This window comes from Megascapheus bottae, chromosome 26 (assembly GCF_031878675.1).
Source record: "Megascapheus bottae isolate mThoBot1 chromosome 26, mThoBot2.hap1, whole genome shotgun sequence".
Taxonomy (NCBI): Eukaryota; Metazoa; Chordata; class Mammalia; order Rodentia; family Geomyidae; genus Megascapheus; species Megascapheus bottae.
Window position 1 is genome coordinate 7,084,572 of NC_143534.1, and position 14,506 is coordinate 7,099,077.

The 14,506-nt window shown below is 43.6% G+C and overlaps 1 protein-coding gene across 1 annotated transcript in view; it reads right to left on the bottom strand.

Moving 5' to 3' along the window:
- Positions 1 to 2,158: 2,158 nt before the first annotated feature.
- The window catches only part of Itih5 (inter-alpha-trypsin inhibitor heavy chain 5), a 59,480-nt gene continuing 47,132 nt past the window's right edge, over positions 2,159 to 14,506 (bottom strand). The window contains exons 9-14 of the mRNA XM_090318860.1: positions 13,357 to 13,666; positions 11,510 to 12,069; positions 10,652 to 10,705; positions 8,338 to 8,454; positions 7,062 to 7,439; positions 2,159 to 5,914 (exon numbers count right to left, since the gene is read on the bottom strand). Of these exons, the coding sequence (XP_090174986.1) occupies positions 5,589 to 5,914; positions 7,062 to 7,439; positions 8,338 to 8,454; positions 10,652 to 10,705; positions 11,510 to 12,069; positions 13,357 to 13,666 (1,745 nt within the window). The 3' untranslated portion in view covers positions 2,159 to 5,588. The remainder of the gene's footprint in view (positions 5,915 to 7,061; positions 7,440 to 8,337; positions 8,455 to 10,651; positions 10,706 to 11,509; positions 12,070 to 13,356; positions 13,667 to 14,506) is intronic.

The following is a 14,506-nucleotide window of genomic DNA, read 5'->3' on the forward strand; positions in this document are numbered from 1 at the left end:
CTTCCCACACAGCTCCTGAAGTGCCCTCCCCAGTCCCTGGAGTGCTAAAATTTCCGGCCTTCATGAGGAGTGTTACAAAGTGCCCGGGCTTTATCAGGGCTCATCTGGACTGTCTAACAGCAGGCGCCGGGCTGCCAGCATCACCTCAACTTGAATTTCAACCCGTTTTCTCTGCTTAACACCTCTAGGCCCCCCTCTCTACCCTCTACATAATAAACTCCATTCTTTCTCAGTAAGCAGGCCAGCAACAGCCACCTGGGACCTACAGCGTGGGGACAGGAATCTGCTCTTTCTTAGCCTGCTGGGGTTTGCTCTCCCTTTCTTACCAAGGGCACTGAGCTGTAATTCTAGTCAGCTGGGCTAAAGAAGGGCGCCAAGGTGTTTACTTCTTGGAGAAACCATGCAAATGGAGCTGGGAACTGGCTGTGTGGCCAGTGAGGGGGGCGGAAGGAGTGAGCTCCCACGGTGACCCTAGAAATGAGAAAGAGTAGCCTCACCTTCCCTGACCTCACAGGCGGGTCTTGAGAATCATAGTGGCTTAAATGCCAAAGTGTTAGGGAGGAAAGTAATTGAAGAATTGTAAGGAAAAAAGGAGACAAACCCAGAAACAATCCTAGGTATTATGCCTAGAAGAAGGCTCTGCTTGCTAAAAGAAACTAGTATGTGGGGGCACACTGGTTGGTGAGGGTTATTCAAGGACCCTGCTGGAAGAATTAGGGTTACATCAAGACACAGGGCTAGGAAGTAGCCCTCTGAGTTTGGATGCTTCTGAAAGGTGGCAATAAAAGGCCTTTTGTTGTGGGTAGTTTTGGGAAAAAATGGTGGTTAACTTGTGCTTTTGGAGGATAGAGAGAATCTCTAGATTTTGTTTCAAATATTCAGGGTAGATGAGATTTTAGCCACCACATGTCAAAGTTCCTATCTGTCCCTTTTAGCTGACTGGTGACCTTAGTGTTATTATTGTTGTTATGATGCTGGACATTTTTTTCCAGTCCTGGGGCTTGAACTCAGGGCCTGAGCACTGTCCTTGGGTTTTCTCAAGGCTATAGCTCTACCACTTGAGCTACCGGGCCAGGCCTTCCACCAACACCTCCACATCATTTCCTTTCCTGCCTATGTTTGTCAGTAAGCCATCAGGACATTAGGTCTTCTTCTGCACAAACACAGCTGTTGTTTTGAAAAATAGTACAATTAATTAAGGCTTTTCAAGAACAGCATTGAGTCAATAAATATTAATTTGAGATTGGCCTTCTGTGAAATGAAGACAACACACACACACACACACACACACACACTTTCAATTTTATTTGCAGCATCAAAAATAAGCTAAGTTTGAGGCCTGCCTGAGTAAAGTCGGTGAGATCATATTTCAAGACCAAAATTCCGGGTGGTGTGGTTCATGCAGTACCGGTCTTATCTAGCCAGCTTGAGGACCTGGGTTCAAATTCCCAACCCCAGTAAAGAACAAAGGATAGGATTGACATAGTAATGTAAGGTGTTGTGTGAAATATGGTTCCATGATAAATTCAAGCTGAGTCTAACTCCCAACAGTGGACTAGAAGGTGGCAACAAAAGAAGGGTCACAATCTAAGCCTGAACCCCTCACCCTGAAAAACTCACCAAGCAAGATGACAGGCAAAGTGTGCAAATGAATGACCCAGTAAGAAAGTGACAGAGGAGTTTGGACTTCCAGGGTTCCTTCATACTAAAGCATGAAAAGACTTAAAACTTTACCATGTATTACAGTTTTATGAGGGTACAGATAATGGATGCTGAAAATTTGCTGTTTACTGCCATATCATCTTATGTCTGTCCTGTGTGGATGCACGAGAAAAACCAGCTGTAAAGTGTGTTTGTCATTGGTGAACATAATGCAGATACATAGGCAAACCTAGCCAGTATTGTTTATTATTATATATGGTGCTATATAAAATATCCTGCTATGTCTAGAATACAATCTTGTATTATTGCAACACAATGGTGTTTGTTGTCTGTAGACCTATCTAAACATTTTCAGAAATACAGCCAAAAATACTAGGCAGTAGAAAAATTTCAGCCCCATTTATAATCTCTTGGAACCACATATATCCTGTCCATTGTGAAAGAATGTGATTATGCAGTTCAGGACTGACATTCAGAAATTCCTACAAGTAAGCAATGCTGTTCAAATCATCAAGTTTTATTCTCAGTAGCCCTGATTTCATTGTCTCTCAAAAAATAAATATACCACATTGTTTTTAGACAGCATTTTCTTACAAACTTTTGTTTAAGAAAGATGTCTCTTGAAACACGAACTATTTTGCACTCTACTTATTATTTAAAACAAATATTTGTAGTTACATGTCTCAGTATTTGGTTAGCTGTGTTGTTATTTTATTTTGTTGTTTATCTTAGCTGGATTGCGTTCTTAGGGTTCCAAGAGTCCTTGAAATTTTAATTACATCATTCCCTGTGTATATCCTGGGAAGCTAAAAGAAAGGAAGAAGAGTTCATATTTGGAATGATTTCATGTCTTAATCAGCCTGAGCTGACATAGTTAAACAATCACAGACTAGGGGCATAAACAACAAATATTTATTTCTCACGGGTCTGGAGGCTGGTAATGTCAGGATCAAAACGAAAACAGATTTGGTGTTTTGTCACCAGCTCCTGCTTCACACAGGGATGTTCTCCTATGTGCTCTCTCCACACAGCAGAGAGGAAATTTAGTTTGTCCCTGCTCTGACTGCTCAAAGGGTTCTAATCCATTCAAGTGAGCTCTGTCTGCAGGATCTCATTACTTTCAAAATACCTCATCTCTCTCATTGGGGATTTAGGCTTAAATAGGTGAATTGGGACGGTACAAATTAGGAACAATTCTGTTCCTAGCCCACTTCTAAAATCTCCATTCAAGTAAATATTGACTATTAATCCTGAAGAAAAAGGCACTCTGTCCAATCTCCAGTCCAATTCCCTGCATCCTCAGGACAGCTGCCTAATTCTGACAGAGGGCTGAAATGTTAATTCTCCCAAATGTCCCATCTCTATGGCTTGAATGGTAAACTTTCAAAGAGATTGTGGGAAATATGTCACCTCACAGGGGTGTGTGGGGAATGTTTATTCTATATTATTTGATATAACAGGAAATACTTTTTCCGTTTCATTCAATTATTCATTGTGTGTGTGTGTGTGTGTGTGTGTGTGTGTGTGTGTGTGTGTGTATCCTTAAGGAAAATAAATAATTGACCAGATGGTAAAATGTCAGAGCTACAAGATAACTCCTACTGATGTACCCTAACACTAATCCTTTTACAGAATTTAGGCACATCACTGAATTGCGCTGTGCCTCAGTTTCCCCACTGACAGTTCTTTCCTATGCATTTTTTTGGACAACTTACTAGCCAGAACACACATGACTGATTTAAAAACAATAACAACAACACTACATTTTTCAGTCAATGAGAATGTCTTCAGTGTAACATTAGATTGGAACTCAGGGTTCATAGATATAAATTTCCAGCTAAAACAGAAAGCTTAACAATTTTTGTTTAAAAGAATGAGAGAAAAGGGGGTCAGAAGGGAGATTTATAACCGTAGAAAAGGTAGAAGAAAAGTAGTATATGTATAAAGTAAATACAGAACTTATTAAAATAAGACATTGTCTTTGATACTTTTTTTTGATTTACTTGGTTTTCTGAATAGGCAACTAGCAGTGGGTATCCACTTGAAGTAGAAATAGAATGATAGTAACTGGTTTTGACGAATAATATCCTCCTCCCCCAGGGTGAGGCCAACACCTGGAACAACATATCCTTACTTCAAGTGTGCCCCCAGAGGACTGGCCTCTCAGCTGTGGGGCTGTCTATGCCCAGCTGAGATTTATATAATAGGAATGACCCAGGGAGCCAGACCAGGCCCAGAACTGGCCTAGCCCTGGCTCCATGTCCTCCTTTCTCTGAGCTCTAAAATAAGGAACATCTGTCAGCAATATGGGATGGTCTTCTTGGAATTGCTGGCATGAAAACAGACAGCTGGGAAGACAGGAGTTGGATACATAATAACACAGCTGAAGGGCCACAGCCTGGTGGGTTCCCATAGCAGACAGAGATGGAGCCTCAGAAAGAAGACTCAACAGACATCCAGCCCTAACTGGCTTCTCCAGCTTCTGGGTCCAGCAGGACATGGGGAGGTCATTCACTGCTCTAGTGCTTCCCATGGGAAGGTAAAGATGATAAACAATTCTCTCGATGCCCGTCTCTATCCAAGTGCTAAGCATGCCTTTCCATTACATGAAGAAGCTGCCCTGGCATTGTGCCAAGGGAAAAGGCTACCAAGGAGGACAGCACAAAAGCTTTCCACTCTGGCCCACACCAGATGATTCTTCCTCTGACCACATTCTTGCTTTCTCTGCTGCTTGGCCACACCAAACCCCGGTCCATGAGCTCCCAGCAGGCACCTCAGGCATGGCTTTGAGAAGACATAGCAAATCAGTGACCAGAAAGAGGCTATGGATGGAGGCTGAGGGACCGTCAATGAAACCTCTTCCCTCCTCTTTATAGTCACGTTTTCTGGGCAGATCAGATCTGTGTAAGTTCCAAAACCAAAGACCTTTGCTCACTGATTTCCTGGCTTTGAGGCATCCGAGATGTGAGAAGTCTTTTTAGATTTTCTAAGCACGAGCAGGCCCCTTGCTAAGTATAAGCAAAATTCCTGTAGGTAGGTGATGGGCTTGCTTGTGCACCCTATCTCCCATGTCAAACGGCCAGCCATTTCTTAGAAGACGAAAGGCAAGGCCTAGGAACTATGGGAAAGGCTTTAGAATATCCTGCCTACAATTTGTCATTGAATTTGGCTGGCTCTCTAGGACCAAGATAAGTCATCCACCCTCAGCTTATTGAACTCAATTGCAGAATAGTTACCCGCAAAGTGAAGTGTTCTACAAAGCTGCTTAGAAAAGAAGTTGGTATCCAAGATATATTTTTCTATTTTTAACCAATATATTTAAAGGAAAAAATAATTTTTAAGGGCAAGATTCCACAGCAGAAAAAAAAATCCTCTCCTAAGAAAAGAGCTAATCATTTGCAGTGATCCAAGTTATATGCTATTTGCATGACCAGTGGCTCCAGGGAGTGGTCCTTGAAAGAAAAGCTTAGCCACACATCTGGAAACTGCAACAATACTAGAAGGAGAAATTGCTGTGCGTGGGCATAAGGCACAAAACAGAGCATCTAAATCTGGCCATTGCTACAGAGCAAATTAATTTCACAGCAAGCTTGATTCATCAGGAAGAGTTCTAATCAGCTATGAGATGGACAATCCAGATGATGAAAAGATATGAATTCCCTTACTTTTGACTATGAGTTTTCTCTCCTTGGCATTATCATTTTTTGCTAATATAGATGGAGAAGTGAGGGAAGAGAAGACTAGGAAGAAGAAAGAGAAGGAAATAGGTTCCCTCAAGCTTCCTGCTCCTACTCTGTGCTCAAGCAGACATTAGACCTCCTCTCCACTAGGGGCAGGCTATGGAATGCCTCAGTGCAAGAGCTGAGGCAGGCACAAGCAACAAGAACAGCTGTGTGCACCACGGTGTCCTCAAAGTCACTTCCTTTTCATGGAGTCCCGCCCTTCTGGCTGCCAGTTTCAGATCTCCAGGACATGGTCATCTCTGTGTCAAAGGGGTGAGCTGCCAAGTAGTCTTTATAGTCCCCATCGATCAGCTTGGCTGCATTGTTCTTGGCAAACCAGCAGTCTATCTGCTCTTCTCCGTTGTAAATCTTCCTTTGTTTCCAGACCACTGGGACATGGTGCTCTTTCACCTTCAGGACAGTTTCCAATGTTCCTTCTCCTGCCTGAGGGTGTGAAGGATTGATGGTGTGATTTCTACTGTAAGCTGTGGATTCCTCTGTGAGTTTGGCTTCCTGGTTCAAGAATTGACCTGGCAGGACCAAAAAAAAAAAAAAAAGACATTGGTGTAAGTTAAGTACAGAAGATTGCAATCTAGCATCAATGATATTGATGCTGTGAAGGCTTTGCATTAATGCAGTCCTAGCTGGGTCTCTTTCTGGAGGCATAGAAGCCTTCATACATTTTTCAGCTTAGTGATGTACCCTGGTGCATAGGGTGAGGAGAGAGCTGAGCTTCTCACAGTGGTCCAGCACTTCTGGAAGCCACATACAGGGAATTCACCTAATCAACAAATGGAAACAACTGCAGACTTTCACTGAATCAGGACAACAGGGTACAAATGAGTAGAGCTTCGGGTCAGATCTATTGCTTCAGTACTCTCCACACCATCTAAGTGATAGGTGTCCACTAGGGTGGGGTATGGGAAGCAATTGTTTCTGCTCTTGCCTAACAGTCAGCCTCACATTTCTGCAGGCCAAGTGAGGACATTGCTCAGGGCAAGGGAGCACAGACCTGCATCTGTAAAATGGAGCTCATACTTGGCAGCCAGGCATACAAAAATGTACCTAGGTCAAGTGCCAGGAAATCCTGCCTTCTAAATGGAGCCCTGGCAATGACTTGCTCACTATTTTTGGGCAAGGGACCCACACGAAATTGCATGTTGGAAAAGTCAGCCAGAGTAGTCTGGCTGCAGTTCACAGCGATGCAGATGTCTTATAGGAAAGGTATCTACTTGTTGGAGTGCTGGGCTACAGACATCAGCCTTCAATATCCACAGATTCTGCATCTGTGGGCTCAGAAAACTGCAGGTTGATAATATTTTGGGGAGAATTTGCCTGTACTGATCATATACAGAATTGTTTCCTTGACATTATTCCCTAAACAATAACAGTACAAGAGTCATTTGCAGAGTATTGACATAGTTCCAGGTATGAAGGTACCCCAGAGACGATTTAAAGAATATGGAAGGATGTTTTTGCAGGTGCTACATCATTTTATCTTAGCTATAAGTACCCGTGGATTTGGCTGTTTTTCAGGGATTCTGGAATCACAGCCCCAGATGCTGAGGGACCACATCCCTGCTGAGTTTCTCGACCAAGTGAACAATAATGGCAGCATGGGGTTTCGTGTCAGGAAATCTCACTCCACCTTCTAAGTTCAAGATGAGAGCTACGTACCCAACAGTCCATGGCAGTTTCTGGAAAGGCCTTTGCTGTTGGAGATGTAGAAGCCCAGGTGGTTTCTCTGAAAGGGTGCTGGCTTTTTGTAGAGGTGAATAAGGATGACAAAGGCAATGGTGCTCTGGATGGTGACGGTGACATTGGCATTGGCAGACACGGACACCTCCAGGCCCCGGCTCCCCACCACCACGCTCTGGTTACAGGGGAGGACCAGCCTGTCTCCACCATCCAAGATGACCCTGCTTGGTGTGATCTCCAGGTACGACCTCTGCGGCTTATTGATGAGGATGGTGATGGTGTGGAAGTAAGTTCGTTGTTTCTTGTGACCGTTTGGAGGAGCCGGGGCCCCAATCAACTCTCCATTCACTGTCACTCCTCATAGGCCAAAGGGAGAAAGCAGTAGTTATTAAAACTATCTCCACTTTCCAGTGTTTGAACCAGGAAGAGCCACAATTAAGCATCTTGTTTCTTTTCTACACACTTTGAAATCAGAAACATTTGAGAAAGGCTCACAAGAGAACAATATGGTGGATCTGAAGATCTGGAATCAAACCTCACGTGATTATGTCATACACACATGCCACCCACTGAGTCAGCCTCCCCAGCTTGACCACCTTCTCAGCATAGAGACACACCAGAAGGTCCACTCCAAAGCTTATCGGCACAGTGGTCCTGTGTGGTTGCCATATGCACTCCCCGATCAGGAACATCTGCACCTTACTCCAAGAGCCTTTTCTGACTCCAGTCTTTTCCTCAGTCCTCCATACAGACCCACAGGACCCCGGCTCCTTTTGCACATATTCATGGCATATGGAGCTATGTGGCTAACATCTGGGCTTTCCATCTAAGTCAAGTAACTGAGATCCATAAATTTAGGATTCTGGCTCTCCACTGGCACAGTGTTTGGATGGGAAAAACATAGTGTCAACAGTATGGCACGACTGTCTATAGCACCAGGCAATCTACGAAGCCATTTACTTACTATATCCACTTTGATATAGCCCTGTGAGACTAACAGTATCATCTCATCACTACCTCTGCTTCTCAAGAAAGTGCTGTTGCTCCTAAGTTATATGCCCAAGGCCACACTGAGGTTATGAAGTGTGGCTCTGAATGTGTCTTTCTGACCCCACATCCAGGAGTCATTTGGCCTCCTCTCAGTCATTACTTTGAATCTTCTCTGAGCATCGAGCACACATCCCTAATGAACTGACCATTCATTTTTCAGAACAGAGAATGACATAACTCCTCCTCACTCTCATCCAGAACTTACCAGAGTCCATGTGATCAGAGACTAGCCGCAGGATGTCTCCAGGCTCTCCATCAATGTTAAAGCAGACAGTGAGTTTGTTCAAGGGGAAGTCCACAACAAAATGAGGATCTCCGTCCACTGATTGCAAGGGGAAAGAAAGGAGAGAAAGACAGATGTTGTTTGGCTGCCCTCTAGGTGTAAGTAATGATTTCTATTTTCACATGGATTATTTATTGAATTTTAACCCAATCCCTTACGATTATAACCCCGTTTTTAAGTGAGGAAGGTGTGTGGACGTTACATGGTAAAGTAAATGCTGACTTCACGTCTTCTAAATTCAAGTACAATGGTCTTTTTTAAAAAAAAATCAAAACAAAGTTAAATGTTGACACCTAAGCTTTGAGAGGCAAGAGATGAACGAGTAGGGAAGAGAGATATCACCAAACATTCTCAACCACCACCAAGTCCATAATCTTCTACTTTCTACACGATTTCCCCATATGATTGACACTCTCCTTCAACTCGAGGCCCGGCTACGCATATGGTTCATGTGTGTAATTGCAGATATTTGGAAAGACATAGGAGGATTGTGGGTCAAAGCTCAAAGGTATCCTGCAGAAAAGTAAAAATGAATGCAAATACACCCACCAATCTCCAAAAAATAAAAAAAGCTAGATATAGTGGTTCATAGCTGTGATCTCAGCCACTCAGGAGGTTGAAGTAGGTAGATTGTAGTCTGAGACCCTACCTGAAAAATAACTTAAAGCAAAAGTTCTGGGACATGACCTGAGTGGTAGAGCACTTTCTTATTAAGCATGATACTGTGAGTCTAATCCCAGGTACTACCAAAAATAAAGAATGAGGACTCCTCCTTTGTCCATAGAAAGCCATAGACAATGCCACAAACATTCATAACACCAGCCATTTGCAATTCTCACATACAGGCACTAACCGGCATGCCTTTTTCAAGGGTAGCTCAAGGACAGTGCCCAGGCCCTAAGTTCAGGACTCAGGATGGGCAAAAAAAAATATCACTAGAAAATGAAGTAGCACAGTCAATGATGACATGACCCCTTCAGGTCATATTAACTATTGGTCTCCATATTCTGACATAGATGAGAACATGAAGTTCAGCTGGCCAGCTTTGCCTCTTACTACGTAGACCAGATACTTCCTGAGTGATCATATCACTTGTTTTCTTACTAGATGAGAAATTCAATTTCTCTCTACCTTAAACACTATACAGAATGAGTTCCAGAATGCCTATAATGTATAAGTATGTGTGTGCAGAAGTGTGAATGTATACATGGTGGTTTGGGTGAGGAAAGCTCCATTTTCGCAGCTTGCTCAAGTTAATTCACGTCTTGTAATTGCTGAAACCACTGGCTACTCCTGGAGTCTCTTGGAAGAGCTCCTGAGCTCCACAAGTTCCCTGTGAATGAAGAAATATAATACAATCTGTCTTTTGGTGATGGGGGAAAAATAACACATACCCAAGGGAGACAAAAGTCCTCAACTCTAGCTTTGGCCCTCTTTCTGTAATATATCTGACAGTTCTCCAAGAATTACTAACCACACCACTTCTGCTTAAATCATCCAAATCTTTTACAAGTGAAGATGTTGCTTTTTCCAGAAATGTGAAATACAGTCCAAAAGTCATTACTGCGGGAAGCATCCAAAAGGAAGGTTTGCGTGTGTTCCACAAAGCACATGTGGAGACAGGAACGACATTCTGTCCATGGAGACCAAGTTTCCCTCTGCATGGCTCATCTCAAGAACATTCTCTTTGTGACCTTATTACACAGTACATCAGCAGACAGGCAACAGTAAACATTTAGACAGGAAGATACAGATACTGGAAGAATCAAACTCAGCCCACATAGATTGCTTTTCCATCCAGACTTAAATGATAATCCCAGAAATTTACCAAAAGGAAATCTGGTGATTTTTAATCTGCTTTGTCCTTCTTCAAGCCAAGAATTCAAAAACAACCAGCCTATCACTCCAGACATTCACATTTTCTAACATCCCTTTAAAAATGTGACACCCAGACACTGAGGTCCTATACACATCAAGATCCCCCAAACCAATCTGTTTTAAATGTAATACTGAATATGCCTGCAATCTATCTCTTCTTTCCAGGCTCCTTGAGTCTGTTGTCTCAGCGTTGACGCGATAGCTTAGTGATGCCCTTCTTAGCAGTTTGGAGCTAAACAAATCAGTAACATGACACTTTTTTCCCCTGGCAGATGTTGTTTGAACTGGTTTCAACTCATTCTTATCTACTTTCCGAATATCTTTTTTTCCCATTCTCACAGCCAGCCCCTTTCTTTACCTGAGGTTTTAGATATTTTAATTCTTGGGTCATACGGCTTCTTGAGTGAAGGTTCTAAAAAGGAGAAGGAAGAGGACACTGCGGTTATTCATCAAAGTGGAGAAGCAGGTAGGTATGAGTAGGTATGTACTAACTTAAAGAATCAAAATTCCAATAATTTCAAAAGACAACTAAAACATCGTCAGAGCTTAAAGAAACCCAGGACTTTGCTTGCTCTCCCCTGTCAAGTGGCACTGAAACGGTGACTGCTTCTCAAGGCTTCATAAATCTAGTCTGTTCTTCACACACTTCCCCGAGACAGTTAAGTCAGGCATACATGTACAGCAGTGAAATTCTGAACAAGTTAAAATTTAAGAAACTGAAATGTGAACATTTGTGTCTATTCATCTCTGGGCTTTCTATCATGGCTGGAATGGATTACTGAACCTACTTCACGGGCCACATTTCGAAGCCAACCGCCACTCTTAGCATCGTTCTTGACAGCTAGTTTATAGCAACACACTTGCAATGTGAGAGTCCTGGAAGTTGTGTACGGCCTCTAGGATCTCCCTTTATAAAGATAATAATACAAGATTCTGAGATCTGAGGATCATGGTTCAAAACCAAGCCCCATAGGAAAGTCCACAGAATTCGACTTATCCACCGAAAAAACCAGAAGGGAAGCTGTGGGTCAAGGGATAGAGTACCTGCCTTGAGTAAAAAGGTTCAGGAACAGTGCCCTTCATGAAGGCCCTAGTGCCAGCATAATAATAATAAAATAATAATAATAATAATAATAATAATAATAATAATGAAGCCATCTTCCTGCTGAGGTTACCATAACCTTAGAAGGCGTTATCATCATTGTGTCAGCATTACCTGGCTGCATGCCCGTTCCTCCCAGGCTCTGCACCACCGTTTCAGGCCCTGTCACTGCAGACATGCCCCGGGGGTCCTCCAGGGTGTCTGTGTGAAGCTCCAGCTTCCTCAGCCGCATGGAGGTGAAGGGGGTGAGGAAGCGGTAGTTCCTGGCCAGAGCCTGGGCCTTCTGCCTTAGTTGTTCCTTCTCCTGCCTGTTATTGCTCTGCAGCCAGGAGCTCAGCAGCTCCTTCACAGTGAGGTAGCTCCAAAGACGCTCGATGTGGTTGGCATCTTCTTCACCGTCACCCACAAGTCTGGGGCTCCCTGTGACGTCATTCCCCACCTGCTGGGGCTCCACGGGCACATCTGTCTTCAGGATGAGGAATTTCTTACTGTTGCTGGCAGTGACCTCCACGTGCAGCTGATCCAGCTTCCTGTCCACCAGCTTCCCAGCAATGACGATCTCAGAGCCGTTGAAGTAGTTGGGGAACAGGGTTTTGGTGGCATGCTCTACCAAGGCAGGGGGGTAATCAATGCGGATGTCGGATAGCAGAGGCGTCCTGATCTCATCATAGAACCTGGGGTGGAAAGAAAGGGGGAGGATGAAGGTCTGGTCTGGCTGGGGGCAGGGGGGCGGTCCTCAAGGGACTCTCACTCGTGCAGGGGTGGCTCTGATTCTAGAAGGATCAAGACCAACACTGAACTTGGAACAAACTAACTTTGACATGAGGTCATAGCAACTTGAATCCCCTTGGAGACAGTGCCCTCACTTTCCCACAAGGCTCCCGAACCTTTTTGCAGGTACTCTGACTTCCTGAATGACTTCCTGGAACAGACATCCTAACTAGTACAGGAAGGAGAAATAAACAATTACCTTAGTTGTCTTTGTACTCAGAGATTTCCATGTATGCTACTTAATTTCTGTCTGAACATGCCTATATCTCTGAATTTTGTTCTGTGTGTGTGTGGTTGTTTTTGTTTGTTTGGTTGGTTTTTTTTTTTTTTTTTTTGGTAGTACTGATGCTTGAATTTTAAGCCTTGGGCTTGCTAAGCTGGGACTCTGTCACTTGAGCCACACCTCCAGCTCTTCTCTTAAACTTTTGTGAGGTTCACATGAAGCAGTGCATGGTAAAAAATGGTCTGACATAATTGCAATCCTCAGTAATGTCAGGTATTGATAATAGAGTTGATGTATTGCTTTTATGTGTAAAGCTCTTACTGTATTTGGTGTGTTTTCACATAAAAATGCTTGGAGAGTAATGGTGGCATTTCATGCCACCTGTTCTATTGCACAACTTAAAGCCCTTTGGTGAAAGGTGTCTTGAGAAGTTTCTTTGATTATAGCTACTATACATGTACCGTACTTTCCTTGAAGGAAGCTACATCTGTTGTATAAGACCTCGGTTGTACTTCCTTCTCTACCTCAAAAATCACCATACAATATGATCATTTATCTGGTACTCAGCATACCAAGAAGGCAATTATAAACATAAGAGCTTACTGTGTTTCTCATCAGTAATAGCCATTGTGGGGCTACTTCACACAAGTTTCCTCCTTGGTCTGTCGACCAATCACAATTCTCATCTTACAGGTGAGGAAACTAAGCCAAGGCAGCGTTAAAATCTCACTCAAGGTCACAAAGCAAGACTAGAATCTGAACCCTCAACTGCCTGGTTGTAAAACACATCATAACATCTGCCTGTGTAATGACTTAATGAATTAGCATCACCTCCCATAGATATGAGAGAGAGAGAGAGAGAGAGAGAGAGAGAGAGAGAGAGAGAGAGAGAGAGAGTGTGTCAGTCTGAGCTTTGAGCTCCTCAGCCCCCCTGTGCTTAGCCTCTGCTAAGCAGCAAATGGCAGACCCAATGAGCTGTGCTCCTGCATTCTCCTCCTCGCGGACCCGCCGGGTTAGGCCACAGTTCTCCAGCGACAGTTTCTCCAGCAGCCTGAAGTCCACGTCGTTGCCAATGCCAACTGTGAAGATGCAGATCTGACCTTGGGTGGCCTCCTTGGTATTGCTGAGAATCTTTGGGGTACTAGTCTCCCCAAAGGTGGGCTTCCCATCTGTGAGAAAGACGATGAGGGACACACTCCTGTCTTCAATATCGTTGTGGGTCACGTAGTCGTTGAGCAGCCTGATGGCTGTCTGAAGGGCCCCGTTGATGTCTGTGCCTGCAGGAGATGGACACAGGACAGCTCAGTGGCATCCGCGCCAACCACCTTCCAATCACATCCTTAGCTTTGGTTACCCTTTAAACATGCAGGCATTGATAGGAACGGATGCGTGGAGAAGTCACCTGCACAGGCTACACAGCCCGTCCAGAACCCCGGCGAGTGTTTGCTAGATGAATATCAGTGACTCAGAATGATCTCACTGCGGAACCCTTCTCCTGAAGGTGTTTGTATCTAAGTGATGATAAGTGTTGGGGGAGGCGCCTGTGGCGGGCACTTGTTCCCTGCCTCTAGGTCTTTTCACTTTCATGAGTTTTTGAATAGGATCTCACATTTATTCCCAGACCAGCCTGGACTATGGTCCTCCTATTTCTGTTTCCTGCACAACTGGGAACACAGTGGCATGCCACCATGCCCAGCTTTGTATTGGTTGAGATGAGTGACCACAAATTATTTGTCCAGATTGACCTCAAAGATCGTCCAAATCCGTGCTTCCCATGTAGCTAGGATTAGAGTCATGAGCTACCATCCCTGGCCTAAAAAAAGTCAAGAACTTACATTTCATTTAAGCATTTTTTTCCTAATGGCTTGAGATAAATTTAATATATGAAAAACATTTCCCATTCTAGTATCAAATTTATTATGCTTAGTAGATGACAATTGGGTAAGCAGCCTTCCAGACTTCTGCCTAAAGGAATTTTTTACTACTTGTAAAATGCACTATGTTTGCGAGAACCAGAACAGTTCTTACATTACTTTATATCATCCAGAATTTCTTTTCTTAATTTTATTATTAAGTAGTTGCTCAGCGAGGCTACAGTTCTATCAGTCAGGTCATGA